The sequence below is a fragment of the Cygnus atratus genome, chromosome 5, assembly GCF_013377495.2.
Source record: "Cygnus atratus isolate AKBS03 ecotype Queensland, Australia chromosome 5, CAtr_DNAZoo_HiC_assembly, whole genome shotgun sequence".
Classification (NCBI taxonomy): Eukaryota; Metazoa; Chordata; class Aves; order Anseriformes; family Anatidae; genus Cygnus; species Cygnus atratus.
The window spans coordinates 50,624,390-50,645,317 of NC_066366.1; the positions used below are offsets into that span (position 1 = coordinate 50,624,390).

Genomic DNA, 20,928 nt, shown 5'->3' on the forward strand with positions numbered 1-20,928 from the left:
CACTGGTCCCACTTCAAACCTGACTGTATGTGCTCACCAAACACCACAGAGCAAACCTGGGGCATTTCTGAGTCAGTCTAATGCATTAAGAGGAGAAGGATGACCATGTGCTCAGCAAAAGCCAACTCGTACATGTGGGAGTCATGAATTACGGCCTTGAGGTCTGCACTTCTCACTCAGCAGAACCACGCAAACACTTTCAGGAGAATTCATGAGAACTCAAGTTGTGTACGCCAGCCTGGATCAAAACAATACTTACAGGTACACTTGTTCTCAAAAATCAGGTATTTTCAAGGAGTTTTGAAGAGCATCTCTCACTCCACTAAAGACAACTTCCCGAATTTTCTTTTAGTCCCACGAGTTATGACAGTGAAGGAGATTACAAGCTCCTATTACTCTCCAGCAGTGGGAGGAACGTGTCTAGGAGAGGAAGCCGTCAAATTGGGCTACTGGTCAGACTTGTCACAGCTCCTGATGAATTCCTGCCTTGCTGGGCAAGCAACACAGCATTGCACGCTCCAGTTTGCTCGGCTGCCCCCAGATACAACAACACTCACCTGCCTCAGAGGAACCCAAAGGTGGGTCTGATTGCTCTTCTACTAAAGCCAGTGGTCCCTTTTAATAATAATTATTATTAACTAATATAATAGGGGTAGCAGTGTGAGGTCCTACATATACTACATCTAGGATTCACTGGTGACGGGCACTATATTTGTATAACAGAGATATTAGTGCTAAGTATAACAACTCTCCCAGCACAGGCTACCCCACATGGGCCTCTCATTCATCTTGTGCTCTCAAGCATTGCTGTCATCATTCTGAAAAGGCTTCCTGCATATGACAACAGTAAAAATAGTTGTTTCATCTTTTTAATACCACTAAAGAAGCACCAATCAAGAATAAAACAAGGAAACCACAACTCGGTATCCGATTTCAAATTTCAAATTACAAATTACAACCTCATGGTTGTCCTTGTTTCTTGCGATCTCCTTCAGTGTCTCCCAGTGCATTATTTCATGCATCTGTTCAGTGATATCCCAAGGTTGAGATGGCAACTTAATCCTCAGCCTTTTAAAGTCAAAGCATGAATCCCCCTGAAATCCCTTGCTATGAAGGACTTCATATCAAGCCCATGTCTTCAGTTCAAGTGTAACGTTGGAGAAGATCCTTGCATTAACAGACATGAAATGTCAGCCCTGCCAAAAGAAACTAGCAAGTCCACATCATGTTTAAAATCACCACATTTTTCCCTTGTAATACAATTAAGCCATGTTCAGACAGATAGAGACATCAAAGATTGCTTATTAACCTTGCGTATGGGATCAATGAGAACGTCCTTCCCTATCAAACAAATTTACTACCCTTATCTTGACATTGAGGTGGGGCAGCTTTGGGCAGCGCAAGTGAAACACCCCAGAACTCACAGCTCCATGAGTCATTTCAGGTGCATGTCAGGTTGCTGAGTCATCAGTTCTCATTGACACCAATCACTTACTTACAAGATGCACGTGCACACAAATAGTAAGGGAAAAAAAAATATCTTGTTTCCAATAGAAATTATGTTGAAAGATGAAGGCCAGTTATCTTTTTGGAAGATGCAGGTGCTAGGCCTAGAGCATCTCCCCAGGTAGGGGCACCGCTCTTCAAAGTCACATACGTGGAAGTGCAGCTGCATCCCGAGACTGAGCACCCACAAGTGTCCACAGAGGTTTTTTTTCAGGATAATTTAGGAGCCACAGAGAACTGGAGGGAAGAAAAATGGCTTACCCAAAAATAAAGGGAAGGTGCTCTTTTCCATGAGGTCAGTGCATGAAGGCCAGGCAGAGGTCATATGCTCGGTGAACTCAAAGACATAGTAAAAGTCTTGACCAGCACGGGAGGGAAAGAAGGAGCAGTGAAATATGAGACCGAAGGAAAGAATTGAAACTAACGCAAGAAAGGGCAAATGCCACGGCACTACTCCCCGAAAGGCAGCAAGTTCTGCCTTCCTTGGGAGCTTGAGAAGGCTCAAGATCTGATACTTCATGAGGAACATGAAAACAGCGCCGTGTGTAAGGGAAAACTGTTTTCTTATAGCGAGCCCATCAGCTTTGTGAGGTTCCACTTCCCGACGGACAGTTTGCAGGGAACAATGCTCCTGTGACTCACTGCAAGTTTGCTTCTCCTTGAAATAAAAGTTGCCAGGGGACTGCAGCGGGTTACATTTCCTTGCTTGCTCACACGCTCGGCAACCACTGAGACCATGCCAAGCCAGTGTATGTTTCAACAGCTCACGGATTTGAGACACTTTTAGAAAAAGAAAGAAAAAAAACTGAAAGGCGACCAATGAGCTTTTAAAGCGTTGCTGCATTTTTTAAAATTCCTTCCCCAAAACCCAGCCACTGTGTACAAAGGTTTTCAGATGGCACGCAGCGTGCCAAGGGCGAACAACTGACATCGGAAAGTAGCAGCAAGGGGCTGGTAAGCTTATAGCAGTGATACTGTTTTTCATTAATGATATAAGATAGCCAAGCTTAGATTGAAGGCGAAGGAGAAGGGAGGCATTCACTGTTTCGACAAACTTGTAAAAGGGAGCACAGCCCTGCAACCCTCATTTGTGCAATTAATCCTTGTGTATACATGTACGGTTCCTGCCTGTGAACACGACACGAGCAAAGCTCTTCCCAGGAATTAAGTTTTCCTGGACTAAGACCTCAGTTCACGTGGGTCGAACAAATAAACGTTTGGAAACGAAATCGATGGCGGGAACAAGCCCATGAGAAACCGAAGCCTTACTGCACGTTGGGGCTGGGGGTCATACCACACACTCCGTGCTGTCATACTGCATACTGTCATACAACTGCTCCATACTGTCATACTACATCCTACACGCTGTCATAGCACAGCGGTGCGGGGTCTAAAAGCGAGGGCAGCGGCTCTCTCAGACAGCCCGGGATCCTTCTGATCGCCTAGGGGAAAGGGAAGGGGGTCGGGGCACACCTTAGCAGCCGCGCAGAGCACAAACAGGCGGTCACAAACCGCACCAGCGTCCCGGCCGCGACGACCGCACGCTGCCGAAATGTGACAGCGACCAGCCCGGGGCAGGAGAGCCCGACATCCGCGGGGCAAAGTTGTGAGCCGCTGCCGGGCGCTCCCACCGGGCTGGCGCTCCCTTGGGGACGCGGCTTCGGGGCCGCGGTCGAAAGGCGCTCGGTGGAAGCCGTTACCGGGGAGCTGTCACCCGGGGAGCTGTTACCCGGGGAGCCCCGTGCCGCCGGGGGGCCGTGCCTCCGGACCGCTACGGCTGCCGGGGAGCCCCACGGAGCCCCGGCCGGGTCTCCCCGTCCCCCCGCTCCCCCCGGGCTCCATGCAGCGCCGCAGGCCCGCTCCCCGCTCCCCACTCACCGCCGCGGCGCCCTCCGCCGCCGCAGCGCGTCCCCCGCGGGCAGCCCCCGAGCAGGGGCGGCGGGGCTGCTCCTCTCGGCTCGTCCTGCGCCCGCCTCGCCCTCGGCCGGGCAGCCCGGCCCCGGCGGCCAGCGCGGAGAGAGCCCGCCCCCGGTACCGCCGCCACCACCGCCTCGGCTCGGCCCGGCCCTCCCCGCCGCCGCGGCCCGGCGTTATGTAAGGCGGGCTGCGGGGAGCCCTGGCGGCGGGGGCAGGCTCCGGCCCCGGCCCCGGGGGCAGCTCGGCGGCGCTGACAGGGCCCCCCCGGGGATGTGGGGGCCGGGGGAGCGGCAGCAGCCCGCCTCGGGGGCCCTGAGGGGCCGCGACCCCGCGCCCACCCGGCAAAGTTTGACGAGTCGATTAGTTCGAAATAGAAGGAGATCGGACCCCTTCCCTCCCTTTCTCCACACCTTTCGTTCTTTAAGCCTACAGGCTTCGTGCTGCTCGGCTAGTAATAGCTAAAAGGAAATGCGCTAGGAAATAAAAAGGGGAATTTCTCACAAAATCGCAATTTGGAGCTATGAGAATCACCAAGCACCCCAAGACTCATCACACAAACATGAACGTGCATTTAGGTGCAGGGCAACCCACGGCCAGGCTCCCTGAGAAGACCCCCTTTTTACCGAAGACAGCAGGCACGGCCAGCCCTTTGCCAGCAGCCGTAACCGAAATAACCCCAGGTCACCACAGGCAGTGCAAACAGGGATTCACCTGGATGCACGGAGAGTTACAGCTGGAATCTGAGAGCAAAACAAAGCCCAGGGAGCAAAAACGTGTGCACATCAGGCGATTCTGTCTGCTGTAACCAATCCAGGGAAAAAGTCTATTATATATGCCCAAGTTAGTCTGGAAAAATCAGTTAGAACAGAAAGAAAGCAGTGGTGGTGGGCTGCCAGCCACGGAGCAGGCTCTGTAGCCAACCAAAGGCAGAGGAGTGAACATTTTGTACTCAATCTACAGCAGCAAAGTAATCATTGCATCAAAGTATGCACTGAGCCACGGGGAGGGAGGGAGGAAGAAAGAATGAACAGCTTCTTCATATTTGAACAATAATATAATGTAAACAAACTGAGCATGTGAGGCTTTTCTCTATTTCACAAGGCAAGAAAATGTACTCCTTGACAGAGGCTATCTTACTGCCCTCTGCTGCCGAGACCTCGCATAGTTATCTGCATAACGAGCAGAAAAACAGGCCACCAGCGATAAACGTCTCTGAGCCACACATAGCGTTACAGTGGCCAGGAGCCTCAAGACACACGGTTCAGAAGTGAGAAGCGGGTGAGCTCCAGGAGTCAGCGGAAAGCAGGGGCCGAGAGCCCTGCCGTGCTGCCAGCCCTCCTGACGCCATATAGGTTCAAGCAGGCCAGCTCACACCAGTAATGTTTTTGGGGACTCACTTCTACCCACAGCTGGGTGTCCAGGATGATCAGCTGGCCACTCGCCAACCCAGCCTTACTTGGAATAACAGCATATTTAAGTTGCTCCCAAGCCATCAGGAACCCCTGTCCCTCAGTGGAAAGGTGAATGGAAATTTTGTCAGAATTTTATGGTGAGGCGCATACTGTTTTGTAGCTGGTTCTGACCTTGAAGCACTAATGCCTGGGGTGGGTCCTGTAGTGGCACACTTTGGGGTTATTATGATCTTTTAAATTGTCACTGAGGGGGAACTGAATGCTGTAATCGTCCTGTGTTTGCAGACAAGCTTGTCACCCAATGTGGAAAATCTCATTTATTCACTAGCATGGTTTTGACTTACTGTTTACTTGAAGTTTGTATCACCAGTGTGTAAAATTGCATCTGTGCAACCACTTGCCTCACAGTACATTCAGAGTCGATTACATCTTAATAAACTTTAGAATAGTGAGAGGGATTGCACACAGTCCAGAGGGCTGAACTCTACAAGCAGATGATACAGAATAGAAAATCTTATCTGTGAATTTGCCTTGGGAAAACTGGCTCAGTCACTAAAGTACACGAGCAGTGCTTACTGGCAGCGATTCATTTGTAACAAAAATACACCCCCTAAGAAATGACTTTGTGCACCTAGATCTTTTAAGTTCAAACTAAAAACAGTCCCTTGTGTTCAGAAAGCTTGCTGATGGTGGACAATGCATCATTGTACTTAAAAACTGCCTGCATTAAGTTCCTCTTTTGCATTTCCCCATGCGGAGGCTTTCATGGCTCTGATTTTACTACCTTAAACAGCTTTGTACATGCTGAGTTAGAAAGACCAATATACACAGGCAAACAGCAGGCATTAGGTAAATGAGCATTCAGTGCATTACCCAAACAATATAAAGCTGCCCACACACCGCACCTAAACAACAAAGGAGAAGATAGAATGACTGAAATTAGAATGGTAGGGTGGGGAAGCTTCTGAAAAGGAAAGAGCAGCAGCTCTTTTTTCTTGGAAGAAAGGAATATGTATTTAGAAGCCATTTGTTCAGCCTCTAAACCAAACCACAAATAGTTGTCAGTGAATATGCAGCATTTTCAGACATTTCCTGTGATGTGCAAAATGCCCATGAGACTGGGTGGGAAGCACCAAATACTGCTACTGACATGCAAAAGCAACAATGGCGTTGGCATGGTTTACTCTGCAGGAAGAACTGCACAATATCTTTAGGACAGCAGAGAAGCAATTATAATGCTGCAGGGTAACTGCTCTCTCATTAGCGTAACACACCCATTTATCCCTACTCATATAACCGACGACAAACAAGTACTACAAGATATTAAGATGCTTCCCTTTATTCTTGCTTGGGTACAGCAACATAAACTTGTTATTCAAATAATGAGTCATTTGGCAGTCCTGTGGTGGGAGGAACAGCATTTATTGGGAGAATAACATTCGTGTGCAGCATACCAGTGACATGTGTCTTTGGCACGAAAGGTTTTAACCCTGGTAGTTCTCAGTTATTTTGTTTGTTTGTTTCTTAGTAGTTACTAGAAGTTGCACATTGCTTGACAGAAAGCTTCAGTAGGTGGTAGTTGCTACAGAAGATCTCTTTCCTCGGTGAAGAACGAAGAGACGCAATAAACTCCAAATGCTGACATCAAAGCAATGTATTTTCAGGAGCACCAGTGGAAGGATCCCATCAGTTAAATAGGCTAACTTCTTGCTCTGAATTCACGCAGAAATCATGCAGACTCGGCATTTAATTCTCCCAGCTGAATATTACAAAGTTTACCTTTTGTCTGACCAGGCTCCACATCCTGGGCACAGACTGACCACCTCTGCAGGGAAGTGGGATCTTGTGACAGAGGATCAGTTCCCTCCACAACACCTACAGTGCTCAGTGCCAAAGGATAAAGTTACAACCAAATGTGCTTGCAAAGCACACTCACCTGGAATCAGCAGGTCACCAAAGAGCTATACACCATAAGTTTTTCTTCAAACAGTTCCTTTAACGCAGGAGAAGCACCACTGAGCAGAACATCAGCAGTCTCTGAGGCTGAACCCCAAGCCACAAGTCCCCTTGCTCCAGGGGACATCTTCAGTCAGCGGGCTGTGAACGCCAGCAGGGTTTGTGCCCCTCACCCCCTGCCCTGATCTTTTTTCTAAACGTTGCCTGTAACATTTAACCATGGGCAAGATTAGCAGATAGGCAGGAAATACAGTTTCTAAGTTTTGTGCTAGGGACAAAAGGTAGACCAGATTGAATATACTTTGTTTCTTTGAGACATCTTCGCAGCTGTCAGCTACTTTCTTTGCAATACATTTTGAGATACACCATTCTGTGGTTGTTTTTTCTTTCCCCCAAGTGTCTTTAAAGAGCTTGGTGACCTATTTAAGTTAGGAAGAAAAGTAAACATGGAAACAGGAGGCTGAAAACTGGAGGAAAGTATAAAAATATGTTTTGAGAAAGGAGTGGGGAAGTAGGGGGGTGGAGAGAAGAGTGGTTTCTCCATTTGTAAACAGAAATGGAGAAGCTTGCTCAGAACATATGCCTTTCCAGGTGAGATAAGAGTGGGATGAAGGTGGAAGTGGGAAGCACCCACAGCTTACTTCATTCAAGCCAACTGCAGGGCTGCTCAGGCTTGTACGCTTTGGAGCACCGCACTCAGGGAGCACATGCTATTTGTGAGTCCCGTGCAATTCTCTAAAATATGAGAAAGGATCCGGAAATCAAACAAATTAGTGTTGTTATATTTAAACCAGAAACCATTTCTTACCTGTAAAACTTCACATTCTTCACCTAAGAAACTTTGATTAATTGATCTCATCTAAACAAACAACACAGGCTTGACATCCACGATAAACTGGTGTAGGAGTAAAGACTTAGAAATGTCTTCCCACAGCTTGAAATGAAAAAATATTCTCTATTTAGCATGTGCTTCATATTTTATTTAGATAGAAAAAACAATACACAGATTTCTTCTAAACAAATACATGAAAATTCATTAGGTTTATAAATAATCCTATATATAAGCAGTATTCAAGGGACTGGAGCACCTCTTATATGAGGAGAGGCTGAGAGCTAGGACTCTTCAGCCCACAGGAGGCTTGGGGGGATCTCACCCATGGGTACAAACACCTGAAGAGAAGGTGCAGAGGACGGAGTCAGCCTCTTTTCAGTGGTGCCCAGTGCCAGGACAAGAGGCAACGGGCACAAGCTGGGACACAGGAGGTTCTGTCTGAACACTAGGAAGCACTTTGTTGTGTGGGCGGCAGAACACTGGCACAGACTGCCCAGAGGCTGTGGAGTCTCCCTCCTTGGGGGACTCCTCCAAAAACCACCTGGATGTGGTTCTGGGCAGCCTGCTTTGGTGGCCCTGCTTGAGCAGGGCTCAGACCAGATGGCCTCCAGAGATCCATTCCAACCTCAAACACTCTCTGCATGTTTTTTTTTAAGCCTCAGATTTTATGTAATTACTGATTTATGCTGTGAACTACAGCCCAAAAAATGTCTACAGGCCAAAAAATGTCTAGTGACTGTATTACAGTAGTACCCAGAGACCTCCAACCATAGCCAGATTCACGATATGCTGAGGAGTCTCAATGTACCTAGAAGACTAGATGATCTGGAGAAGCATCAACCTAAACACACCAGAAAGCAGAAGTGGGGTATGTTGACTTGTGCTTTGAAACTGCAGAGGACACAGCACCAAAATGGAAGCTAATGTTTAGGAACATGCAGTGTTAACTTCTTGCAGTTAACTAACAGCAATGACACAGACGTAGTAGGAGACAAGCCAGTGGGAAGAGTCAAGACCAGTTGGGGATTCAACAGGGCTGATCTGAAGCCGAATCTCCTGCGTCCAACTCAAGTGTGATGGATTATTTCCTTGCTCCTCTCCCTGCCTCATGTTTTTAAGTTAAATAGGGATGTCAGAAGCTGGCTTTAAAAAAATTCTCTGAATTCCTCAATATAAACAGCAAAGACAACAGTGGAAATATAACATTCCACAAACTTATTAAAATTAATCACAAGTAACTACATTCAACTCTCCTCGCTTCCACTCAGACTACAAATGCAGTTTTGCTATTTTGATTTCCCTGAGCCTCAGCGGTCTCGAGTTATACTTTCATACATACCAGTCTCTTTGCTTCTAGACGTGCCAGCTTTGTGAAGCAGTTTGATTGTATCTGGTCTTTTAAGGGGCAGGAAACATGCTAGGCAAAATGATTGTCTACCAGCGTTTAAAATAGTTCTAGAAGTCCTTAATTTTACTTCCCTCCCTGGCACATGGACCTTAGCACAGTAGCCTAGCATGAAACTACAACAGAGCACAGATCAACTTTCTGCAATCCAGTGTCTTAAATTCAAGTACAGAGATAGGAAGTAGCTACTCAGATGTACCTTCATCTCTTCAAGCTTCCCACAACTTGAATCAAAAATGAGTATCAAAAAAAATTTCTAGACTAAGAGCCAGAGGGCTACTGATTGGGAAGGGAGCCCAAGGATGACTCAGAGATGCATGCTCTACTGCATTCTGCAGAACTCCACTACCACAAAAAAAAGTGATTATTCTAAATATCAGGGTTTTTTCCAGGCTGTTACTCATAGGGTGCAATGTAAAAAAAAGAAACTGCTCATTTTGGCTCAAAGAAAATAGGCCTCTGTATAAGCCCAGTGAGTGTTACAATTAAATATCACATCTTTTCAGTACACTTCATTTTTAAATCCTATAAGTCCATAGGTATGTCCAAGGAAGCTGCTAAACAGCGTGCCACTCATGTTTAGCCCTTTCTGTCCTACTCCCCTCCAGCTTGTTCATGGCAGAGCCTTTTTTTTTTTTTTTTTTTTTTACCCAAAGCTCTTCTATTCCTGTTTTTATCCTGCGCTGCTCCAGAAGTACCATCGTAAACCCTCTACTGGGGTTTATGGAAGCAGACCCTCTCAGTCCACAAAAAATTCAAAAACACAGGGACAATACCACAGTGGAAAAAAAGTTAGCTCAGTTTAGTTTGCACATATACAAGTAATATTCCCAGAACATCATACTGCAGCCAAACGTGGGCAGCTTTCCAGGCACATTTCTTTCACAGAGTTCTCAGGGAAGTTCCAAGCCCTCAAGTTCCACACCACAGCTGTCTTCTGAGAATCAGCGCATTTATCATTTACCTCATCCAAATTTGGGTTCTTTAGTAGAACATAAAGAATTGCTCAACACCCACAAGAAATTTCAGTCAAATTTCAGTCAAATCAATTCAAATCGACAAAAACTTAAATCCATGTGAAAAGATGTACACAAGCAAGGGAGATTTTATTCTGCGCAATACTTCAAGTAATAGCGGGACTAGATTTTTATAATGTCATTGATCATATTGGTTCATTTTAGTTTCTCACTTAAGCCTCACTTTCTTCATTCCTGCAATGTCACTTCTGCACTGCCACAAATGTGTATAGCTGAAAATTAGCCTCAGCATTTCCAGAGCTGAGAATTACCCTCAATATATATACATTTACAGAAGTGGGCTTATTTATGCTACATCTAACAAAGTTACATTGCTAACAGTAACAACTGAAGACAAATGTTTAAACAAAAAACTTCCATGCTGCCCAGAATTTAATACAGATTTGTCAAGCAAAGATTAAGCAACAGCAATTCACATGATTTACGCTCACAGCACAAGTTAGATTGCAGTTCTTTTTCAAAGGGAAGTTATAAGAAGTCAAAAATCTGTTAAAACATGTAAACACATTCCTAGAAAAAAAGACCAAAGGCTGTGTAACAAAAGCCACAAATCTTTATTGAAATGTCACAGCACTAAGTTTACACTGCTAAGATAAAAACATACTTAAGGTTCTCTGTAACAATTCCAGGTACTTTACAGACATGCTGACATGTGCAAACCACTTGAATTTTTATTTGGAGAAATTTCTCATACAGCTGAAATCCCCATGTAATGACACGTTGGGTAGCATCTGCCCTCTCCCATGGAAAAGATCATTTACCCACTGCTGTTATTAAAGCTCGGGAAGTGTTTTTCCAATAGATGTAGTATTTCTTACAATGAGACAGAATTACTTTGCAGAACAGATTTAATCACCCCAGGGGCAACTGGCATCCTATTGCTACAGCCTGCCATTTTAGTGAACTAACTCCGTTGGGGACCTTGAGCATTCAGCCCCGGCCTGCCAGAGCCCCCTCGTGGACAGTAAGTAAATGCACATTAGAGATCTTGCCTCTGCAGCTGCACATTCTCAAAACAAACCAAGCCAACAAAAGCACTCCTATCATGGTAGCTGTGCCATGAACATGCTCCAGGGCTTTACTAGGGAACAAGAATTCCTTACAGGCAAAAGATGCCCTAGGGTTTTCCCATGCTTATGAAAAACCAGAAGCCACTTCCAGCATTTTAAGTTGTCCTGGTTTCAGGTAGGACAGAGTTAATTTCCCTCCTAGTAGCTGGCAGGGTGCTATGTTTTGGATTAGGATGAGAAGAGCGCTGATAACATGCTGATGTTTTAATTGTTGTAGAGCAATGCTTACACCAAGCCAAGGACTTTTCAGCCTCTCTCTGTCCTGCTAGCGAGCAGGCTGGGGGTGCAGCAGGAGCTGGGAGGGGACAGACCCAGGACAGCTGACCCAAACTGGCCAAAGGGGTATTCCATACCATCTGACGTCATGCTGAACAATATATAGGGGTGGCTAGCCGGGGTGGGGGGCCGGCTGCTCGGGGATAGGCTGGGCATCGGTCAGCGGGTGGTGAGCAATTGCATTGTGCATCACTTATTTCGTACACATTATTACTATTAATACTATTATTATTATTATTGTTGTTGTTATTCTTTTCCCTGTCTTAATAAACTGTCTTTATCTCAACTCACAGGCTTCACTTTCCCGTTTCTCTCCCCCATCCTGGAGAGGGAGGGGGGAGGGTGAGCAAACAGCTGTGTGGTGTTTGACTGCCAGCCGGGCTGAACCACAACATAAGTACATAACAATTTGTAAAGATTACCATACGTAGTTAGGCCTGATGCTCAGGGCCCAGGACCCTGTTCTTCAACACTGGTCAAAAGTGAACACAAAGAACAGGAGATGCATGTATTAGAATCCAAGTCTCTTTCTATTGCTTAATTCCAAAAGCAGACTTAGCAGGAACTGGCATATACTGGGAAGTGTTATTGAGTCAAGCTTGAAATCTTCATAAAGAGTATCTAGTTTCAAGGTCTGCATTCAAGCTTGAACGTTCTGTTCTACTTGTTAAATGCTGGGCTCAAACATTTTTGCTTTGATTACCAGCACGACTTCTCCCTGCCAAAGGCATTCTTACATGATCCAAATCAACTCATTCAGATCACATAGATCATCCATCTGTTACAACTGACTTACGTAATTTCATATATATCCTTTGCCTTTGTCAATTATGAAATGGACTGTTAAATTTTAAAGCTAATGCAAACACCCTCTTGGGGGTATCCTATGAATGTGTAAGTGTGATTCAATTATTCATCTAGTTCAGAAACAAATTTGCTTATAGGTCTCCTGGTTAGATCCAGAAAAAGTTAGATACACTTCAGATTCTAAAATGTCAGTTCCCCATGAAACTTGAGTTTTTACCAGAAAAAAATATAGCATTTCAACAGTTCTGCTGCTTGTTGCGCAACATCTTCAAACTAGTACATCTCCCAAATAATTGGGAACTGTTCACAGCTGCTTCTTCAGCATTCACAATTTAAGCATGCCACACAGATTTTAACTGTGCAGGCCAGAACTGTAGGTACATTTTAAGCATTCCTAATGCTCTCAAAGTTTAGGATACGTTAATGCCACCAGATATTGCCCAGATTGTATGCCTCAAATTATTTACCTGGCATTCAGAACAGGAGCTCAAACCATGCCAATTAAGAAGCTTCACAAGATAAAACCACTTAAGAGCTCAACTGTTCTCACACATAAGGGGCTTCACTTCCAGCCTCTGCCACAAGTCACGAAGACACAGGTACCCAGCTTCGAAAAGGAAGAAAAAACTGTAATATTCTTAGGTGTCTAACTGCTTGTGTACTACAGAAGAACCTCAAAACCACTGACTCAGAACTCATTTTGCTCAGCTGCAGAATGCCTGGAAGTAATCTTATTTGTGACTGCCTGTTTAAGCCTTGCAGTTTGAGTATCAACTTTGATTGCTGTTTTCAAAAGGAGGTGATAATAGGTCTTCTAACAGGAACATCAACAAAACATCAGGAGTCTCATGGAAGTCCCATTAATATTTCTTCTCAGCAGGCAATTTAAACCATTATCTGGAAAATATAAGAAGTTTCACTTAGACCAACAGCAGACTGAACCAGATAACAAATAGTTATTTCTGTTAGTACAGAGTACACGGGCTAATTGTTCAAGTCTTATCAGCAGCGAGAACTGTTTATTCCCTTACACAATGCTGCATACTTTGTAACACAAACATTTGACAGCACTAAATGTTTTCTTTAAAATACATTCTGTTAAGTTTATCGTTATCTCACATCATTGCAACAAATAACTGAGTTCAGGTACTTCTGTTTAACCCAGCACACACACTTTGGAGAAGCTTTCCAACATTTATAGCAGTTTTTAAGTGTTCAGCAGAAGTTACTCTATTTGCTAAACAATATCAAACTGCAAAATTGCTCTTACTGTTGATAGATCAATAATGACACGGGATGAGTCATTATCTCCGTGACAACAGAATGTGAGCTGTTAGAGGAATATTGCGCATGTTGCTGCCACTACTCTTACAGGCATGCCTCGGCTTCCTCCCGTCAGTGCTCTCTCTGCAAGCCTGGTCTGCCCAGAGTACCACCAACCAAGGGCATCTCTTCGACTACAGAGGATTAAGCTGCAACTGTGGTTATGTTATTCCCAGAAGGAGCATAACCTCACAAGGGTTTATGACACGAGTTTGCTGTCCCTGCTCCACACTTTATTAACCGCCCCCTTGTAGAAACAGCTAAAATGATATACAGGAATGCAAATAGTATCAAGTTCCTCCAACTTTTTATTATTTTTAATTGAAAACTTTGAGTTAACTTTAAGCATAGAAAAAGCTTTTTCTTTTTAATCAAATTTCATGTAATTCCCTCTGGAATCTCCAGAATCTTAAGAGTGGCAGGAGTGTTTCTGCTAGATTAAAAGTGACGAAGTATACCACTGGGCCTCTTACACTTAAGACTTATTAAGCCTCTGACTCCATATAACAAAACCACATGACAAATAGAAAAACATGATCTTTGGGGAATTTACTAGTTTTAACCAGTATGAACTGGATCATATCATATACATAGTAAACAGCCTTTCTGTGTTTTATGCATTGTGATTAACAAGCATTAACTCCTCTGTCTTGAGCATAAGAAAATAAGGTGACTTCTTATGTGCTACTGGAAAACATGCTCCCATGTATACAATATACAATGCTCATCTGCAATACAATATGCAAACTTTGCCTTCAGATTCTCGTTAAGAAGTACTTTTTCATAGCTATGTATACACTCAAATGCTGCAGCAATGGTCCACACAATCGAGGCACAGAAAGCATTGCCTTCCTAAGAAAAGCTGGTACCGACTGCAAAGCTCCCAGAGGAGCTGAACGGGGTGGGGTACGTGTGGGACTTTTTTCTTTAATGAACGCAAGTCATACAAGTGGCTATTAACACACCAAACTTCCAGAACCACAATTTAAATTAATGGGAAATTAAAAATAAACTTAAATTTATTATTTGCGAGGCACGCTGTTTGCGCTTTTTAAGTACGAAGGAGCGTTTCTCCGTACCTTTTCCCACTTACCGCCCGGACACCGCTGCTGCAGAACTCTCCTGTGCTCATCTCCAAGCGCTCGGAGAAGAACCAGGGAAGGCCTCAGGGCCTGCCCAGGAGCTCCTCGCAGACTGAGCTGCTACCCGACGCGCCCCGAAGTGAAGTCGGCGCTCCCCCGGCTGAGGGGGGGCACCTCCGCACGCCTCCCACAGTGCTCCTGAGCACCCTCAGCTCAGCCGGCCGCAGCTCAACCACCGCCACGCCCGCCCCCCACGTCCACCCGCGACCCCCCCGCCGCCAGCACCGGAAGCGGAAAAAGCTCCCCTTCCCGCCCTACCCCCCTTAAAGCACGGAGAGACTGGCCAATGGCGGCAGGGGGTGGGCGGGGCTAGCCCGCTGGCCGCGGATTGACGGGTGATTCTGTCGCTGGCGCCGCAGCAGCGCTGTCCGCTCCACAAATTGCCGCACAGCGCTGGTGGGCGGGACAAAGCTAGCTGGAGCGGCACGCCTCTGGCTGTCGGATTTGATTGACAGCTGTTACACCTATGAAAAGGCGAAGCTCTCGCGCGACCTCTCCCCCTCTCTACCAATCAGCAAATAACGCTGACTCTGGGCCGGTGCAGCGGGGCGGGGGCGGGCAGTTGGTGCGGGCGGGCGGCGGGGAAGGATGAGTGGCGCGCTGCGCGCCGGCCTGCGCCTGGCCGGGAGCGGCTGGGCAGTGCGGGGCTGGGCCGGGCGGCGGCGGCTGAGCCAGGCGGCGGCCGAGGGCGGCGGGGCCGAGGGAGGCGGCGGCTCGGGGTCGGGCTCGGGCTCGGGGTCGCGGGAGGCGGTGGAGCGTCTGGTGCGGGCGCACCCGGTGGTGGTGTTCATGAAGGGCAGCCCCGCGCAGCCCCTCTGCGGCTTCAGCAACGCCGTGGTGCAGATCCTGCGGCTGCACGGCGTGGAGGACTACCGCGCCCACGACGTGCTGCAGGACCCCGACCTCCGCCAAGGTCAGCGGGGCAGGCCGCGGGGAGGCTGGGGGCGGGGGGGCGGCGGCCCCTGGCCCCTGTGTAGGGAGGGTCTTTCACCAGCCGGCAGCTCAGGGCCGGCGGAGGAACCCCTGTTGTGTGCAGAGGCTTTTCAGTGCCTGGCTGCAGCGCTTGGGGTTGTACAACAGCTGTGCTCACGTCTGGGTGCGGGGGGTCATTGGTGCTGCACATGGCTTCCTTAATTTTCTGAGCACATCTGCTGCTGCTTTTGGCAGACGAGCAAATCTAGGCAGTTTCCAAACCTTATTACGTGTCCAAACTTATTAATCGTAAGGCTTACTAAAACTGTTTAATAAGGAGAAAAATCAATTGTAGGGTTTACCCAAACAGTCTAAAACTCTTGAAGTCGAGCCATTAGTATTTCTCTTTTGCTTCTGTGAGCCCTCAAACAGGCAGTGCTTTTGTCAGTGTTAACCTACCAGGAGCTGACTTGCCCAGCTGTGTGCAGAACCAGCTGGATTTATTAATGGGGTCCTTGGGTTTGCAGCTGGGCCTGGGTCATTGCACAGCGAGGTGAGTGCAGGAGCCAGCAGGAGGGATGGACATTGATGTGAGCGGTTAGGGAAGGACACAGCTCCCAGGGCCAGTGGGCTGTTACCTTGCTTCACTTACGTTACCGACTGCACCCTAACCAGCCAGTGTATGCTAATTTCTGTGGCTGGCAGCCTCTGACAGGAGAGGGCTGGGCTGCTGGAAGCTGTAGCTCGGAGGGTTGCCAAATGTGATCCAACAGCAACTGTCTAAAGGCCTTCTTCATCTCTCCTGGCCTCAGGTGTTGAAAAGTCAAATACCCAGCATGTCACACTTTCCTGAGCAAGGAGAATATGGCATGTGTGCTGGTCACCAGCTATGCACTTAGCTGAGGATAACGTAAATGTTTGCGCATATTCCTGTTCGCAGCACTTGTATTAAGAGTTGGCTGCTAGCAGAGATGGTGCTTCAGGCGTGTTTGAAGTGCTGGTTGGTTTCTCTCCTGGACCTAGTGGAACACGGTATTTTGAGGTTGATGTAATTCAGCTGAACTATAACTGATCTTTCTGAAGCTTGCCCTTTGCTATAATAGGACAAGCTGTAAAAACAGCTCCATGCCCTTACTTTTCACCTAAAAGCACTTTCAGATCTGTAAAACTAGTTACTAGTACCTCTGTCAAGTGATTTATTTATCTGAATGTGAGCTGAGGATACGTTTCTCTGACACAAATCCTTCATTACCAAAGCTGGTTTTTGAGACCTTAATGTTCTCTCTTGGGCTGTGGTTCTACAGCAATTCAGGTTTCTCTGAGTTGTCTCTGCCATAAGTGATCCTACTCTCAGCTGATACATATGGTAGGGCTGGTTCAGGTCACTAAGGTGGTAGAGAAGTTTGGGATTACGTACTGGAAGAGTGGTGGTTTAAACCAGTTTGAACTGCTGTAGTTCACCCTCAGATTATACTGGATTCTGCCATGAGGGTGATCTCGATCTTTCCTCCCACCCTTGGACTAGCTCTTCCTCAGTCATGCTTGCACCAGTACTACTGATGTCCATGAAAATGTGTTGCATTTCTGTAGAGAGTGTGGTAGGAGTGAGACTGGTTGCTTGAATCAGCTCCCTGATGTTCATCGTTCATTAGTGCTAGTGCTGGCAAGAGAGGCTCAGATTTGGCCTCAGGAGTTGGGGAAATAGAGGGGGAGTGCTCTTGGTACCCCTTGCAGTAGCAATTTGCACAGGTTGTGGCCTCACAGTCGCTTTCTGATATGCTGGTTCAGCTCTTCAAGCTTTAAACTGGAGTAAGGTTTTACAACAGTGTTTGAAAAGAGAAGCCTGCAGCTTCTGAAGCACAGAGGGAAGCGTTAACCTCCAGGGAATGGGAAGGAAGTTCCTTGCAGTGTCTGCACTGCCAAAGGGTTCATCGCCGAAGTGCATCCTCGGTGCAGCAGGCATAGACCGGGCTGACTTGTGTCAGCACTACTGAACCAGTTTTGGTAAATGTCATGTTAAACTAAGGGTTTATTTAACAGACTCAGTTTGTAATCTGGTCGAGCTCCAGCACACAGACAGTTAAAGCAGCTTGTGTCATATGTGAAGGGCAGCACACAGGGCAGTCCAGCTAGACTGTGTTCATGTTTTTATCTGTAGTTGAGTAGAGCCTTGAAAGTGCTATCAGTGCCTGGTCCTTGAAGAAAATATTTCTGTAAAGGAGTAATGTTACCCTGGAGTGCTTATTAGCAGAAGATTTGTTACATGGTGCCCTTGGTTCTCAGCTCATGTTTAGCATTACAGTATCTTAACAGAAACAAACTTTATTTATATCTACAGTGGCTCTTTTGAGAAGGGTTATCCCTGAGCGTGACTTTGTGTTGGGACTCAGTTCTTCATTGAGACAGTTATGGGTTAAAAAGTTTTTAGCATAAAAAGATTTGGGGGATAGTTTGAGCACTTTGGAGTACTCAAAGGCCAAGGAATGTTTGAGAGAAGTACTACTTTTCTTCAACATCGAAACACAAGTTCAGACCAAAACTTCTAACTTTTGCAAACTGTGCCTGAATGAACAAGAAAGGTATTCGTGAAGTGCTAAGGAAAACTTGCTATTTTGGGCTTTTTAAGCATTAGGTGTTCATGCACAAAATATTAAGTCAAAATAAAATCTCTTAGCTGATGTTGTACTTTATAGTTAGGGATACTTTGTCAGCAAAAGTTTTTCTAGATTGCTATTATTTTTTTAGAACCACTGGTATGTGACTTTCTGGCTTTTTTAATCTTTTATGAAATAGTGGCTTTGTGTGAAAGGTCGTTTTAAAAGTGGCAAACTTGATGTACATATTCTTCTGTATATTTTTTTCCTGATGTCTTTCAGTGCAATTTGAGATTTGATTTATATCATCTGGTCAGTTAATATTTTTGGATGGCTTTGTCTTTAATGAAGTACGGTTTTTAACTTTAGTTCTGTACTTCATAATTGTGACTGTAGCTAGCTCTGTTTGATATAGTGAATTCTGAGAGACTTCAACCTTTGTGCCCCTCCCTTGGGCTGTAAGGTCTGGCAGTGCAAGATAAAGCAATTTAAAATTTCTTCGGCTTCTAGAGGAGTGAATGCATCTTCTTATTACAGCAATTTAAATTATAGCTGTATGAATTTAGTAAAACATGAAATGTTTTAAAGTTCCTTTGGGAAATATAAAAGGTAAAGGGGTATAAACATTTCTCAGTGGTTTTCAAGATTTCCCACCTCTTTGGTTGAATGAAAACCATACTGCTTGTTTCCTGGGCAGGAAGGGAGACACTACATTTTTCCAGCATGTTTGAAGTCGGTGTAGGAGCTGACTTTGTATCTTTCAACCCGTGCCTTGAGTTGGAATGGGAACAAAAGCTAACTTTAACATAGTTTTTCTTTTAATGTTACTGTTATATAGATAAGTTATTGCCACAATGGGGAAGAAATGAAAATATCAGTAGTTCTGTCAGCTTGAAGCAATTGTATTCTGTTTAAAATTCCATTCTTTTTGGGGGGAGAGGGGAAACTTTTAACACCTTTGTTTTTCTTTATGCAGGAATAAAAAACTACTCAAACTGGCCCACCATCCCACAAGTATACCTCAATGGTGAATTCGTTGGTGGCTGTGATATACTCCTCCAGATGCATCAGAATGGAGATCTTGTAGAAGAGCTGAAGAAGTTAGGAATCCGCTCAGCACTTCTGGATGCAGAAAAAGACCAAGACAAAAAGTAAAATGAGCGAATAAAGATGCTGTGACAGGAATAAGGAAAGTCTTCAATAAGAACTTGTTACCAGTAAAGCCTTATGTACTTCAGCTCAAAGAAGGCATCTTTTTGAACTGACACTAAGATTTATCAGTGGCTGTCTCTTAGCTCATGGTGAATGTAGTGATCTCAGTATTTTGGTTTATGGATATTGTTGTGAAAATTTGAGTATAACCACTGCACTGTAAGGCATACATTTGTGGAAATCATGTTTAAAAGCAAGTACACTTCTAAAAACATTCTCTTGATTGAGGGCAGGAGTAAACCAAAATAATTTTATTTTTATGAATTTTGAGTTTGTTTCTTTGTTCTTTGTTACATGAACCTATGCAAACAGTGTTTGCATTCCCTTGTTCCTTTAACAAAAAAAAGTGCGAAGTAGTGGTGCATCTTCTTTTGTATAACTCCTGATAAGACTTCCTGAGAGCTTGTAAAATGTATCTTGTATGATATAGGAGGAAACAGTCTTCAAACAATATAGTAGAAAAGATGATATGAGAGTGCATGAAATATACTTTTATTCTAAAGGGTAAAAAATAAACATACTAGTACAAATACATGTATAATGGTCGTTGTTACTTTGTAACTTTCTGTTAGCTTTTAAAAGATTGCTAAGAATTGTGCCTAAAGATTTTATAAAACCTTTTCTACCTCTTGCGAAGTGGCTTTCCCCCCGGTTATATACTTTGTGTATTGGAGTTCTTCTGTGTCACAGCTAAAATGTGGGAATTTTTTAAGACTTCAGTATTCTAGTTTACAACATTACAGCAGAATACTTCAGTAACTACTGCATTATTCGGTAGTTACTAAGTTATCTTCTTAGATTTGTTTTATTTCCAAGTGTTCCCTCTGGAGTGCTGTTCTTCATAGAATATGGTCTTCAAACATAGGATAAACAGGTGAAATGTTTTATGGAGATAAAAAGTGCAGCAGAAAGGCTACTGAATAGATAAGTATTTGTTGGAAGCTCTCTGAAGTCTTCATATAACTCTATAACCCTGTTTCCCTAAGTAAAAACAAATCATCTTAAACAGTATAGCTTCATCTGTACAGCAATACTGCTAAGGTTAAAAGCTAACAAAGCTGTTTCTAAATGCAATTTATTTTTCTTAATATAGAGCAGTAAATGGCTTGCATGTGAATAGGGAAGTGATTGGAAAAACTGTGTTATGTAGATTGTCTACAATAGTTCTTCATTTTAAGTGACTAATGAAACTGGTACTGCTTTTGATGTGAAACCTAAAATGCAAGTAAGGAAAAAAATATCAGTAGAAGAGGAGGTCTGGACTGTAACTGGTAGACGAGAGATTTCATGAAAGTTCCAGTTTTATCTCTCTCTTGTCCACTTTAGCAAGCAGTCTAGTGGACAAACTATATACTTGTACAGCCTTCACAGAAAATTTGAAATGTGCTGGTTACAGTAAATGCTCTGTATAGTTTATGTGCAGTCACTGTCTCCTGGATTAAATGCAGTATGTACGTTCTCTGTGTATTCTCTTGTTTATGAAAGAGCTGCTCAGCTCCAGTACCAGTAGAAGTGACTTGAGAATGA

The 20,928-nt window shown here is 45.0% G+C and overlaps 2 protein-coding genes, 1 long non-coding RNA gene and 1 other non-coding gene across 11 annotated transcripts in view; 1 reads left to right on the forward strand and 3 right to left on the reverse strand.

The window, feature by feature from the left end:
- Nucleotides 1-3,496, reverse strand: part of SYNE3 (spectrin repeat containing nuclear envelope family member 3) — a 65,773-nt gene extending 62,277 nt beyond the window's left edge. For 3 of the 8 annotated variants that reach the window (XM_035539291.2, XM_035539294.2, XM_035539293.2), the window contains exon 1: nucleotides 3,385-3,490. Coding sequence is in view for 4 of the 8 variants with exons in the window: in XM_035539288.2 (XP_035395181.2) it covers nucleotides 1,768-1,831 (64 nt within the window). In the remaining 4 variants the exon portion in view is untranslated. Of the gene's footprint in view, nucleotides 1-1,767; nucleotides 1,939-3,384 lie in introns of those variants that run through there. The other 5 variants (XM_035539288.2, XM_035539286.2, XM_050711223.1 and 2 more) reach the window with 4 other exon arrangements.
- A 6,619-nt stretch (nucleotides 3,497-10,115) lies between these two features.
- LOC118244734 (uncharacterized) lies at nucleotides 10,116-15,035 on the reverse strand. The gene is made up of 2 exons (XR_004777629.2): nucleotides 14,635-15,035; nucleotides 10,116-13,115 (listed from the first exon to the last, which is right to left on the reverse strand). It is a non-coding gene; the product is annotated as an uncharacterized LOC118244734 (long non-coding RNA).
- Nucleotides 13,412-13,684, reverse strand: LOC118244872 (small Cajal body-specific RNA 13). Its single transcript, XR_004777676.1, has one exon. It is a non-coding gene; the product is annotated as a small Cajal body-specific RNA 13 (non-coding RNA).
- A 206-nt stretch (nucleotides 15,036-15,241) lies between the features above and the next one.
- On the forward strand, nucleotides 15,242-19,935 carry GLRX5 (glutaredoxin 5). The gene is made up of 2 exons (XM_035539935.2): nucleotides 15,242-15,596; nucleotides 19,166-19,935. Exons 1-2 carry the CDS (start codon nucleotides 15,272-15,274, stop codon nucleotides 19,342-19,344), a joined length of 504 nt encoding a protein of 167 aa, XP_035395828.1. The 5' UTR covers nucleotides 15,242-15,271; the 3' UTR covers nucleotides 19,345-19,935.
- Nucleotides 19,936-20,928: the final 993 nt, after the last annotated feature.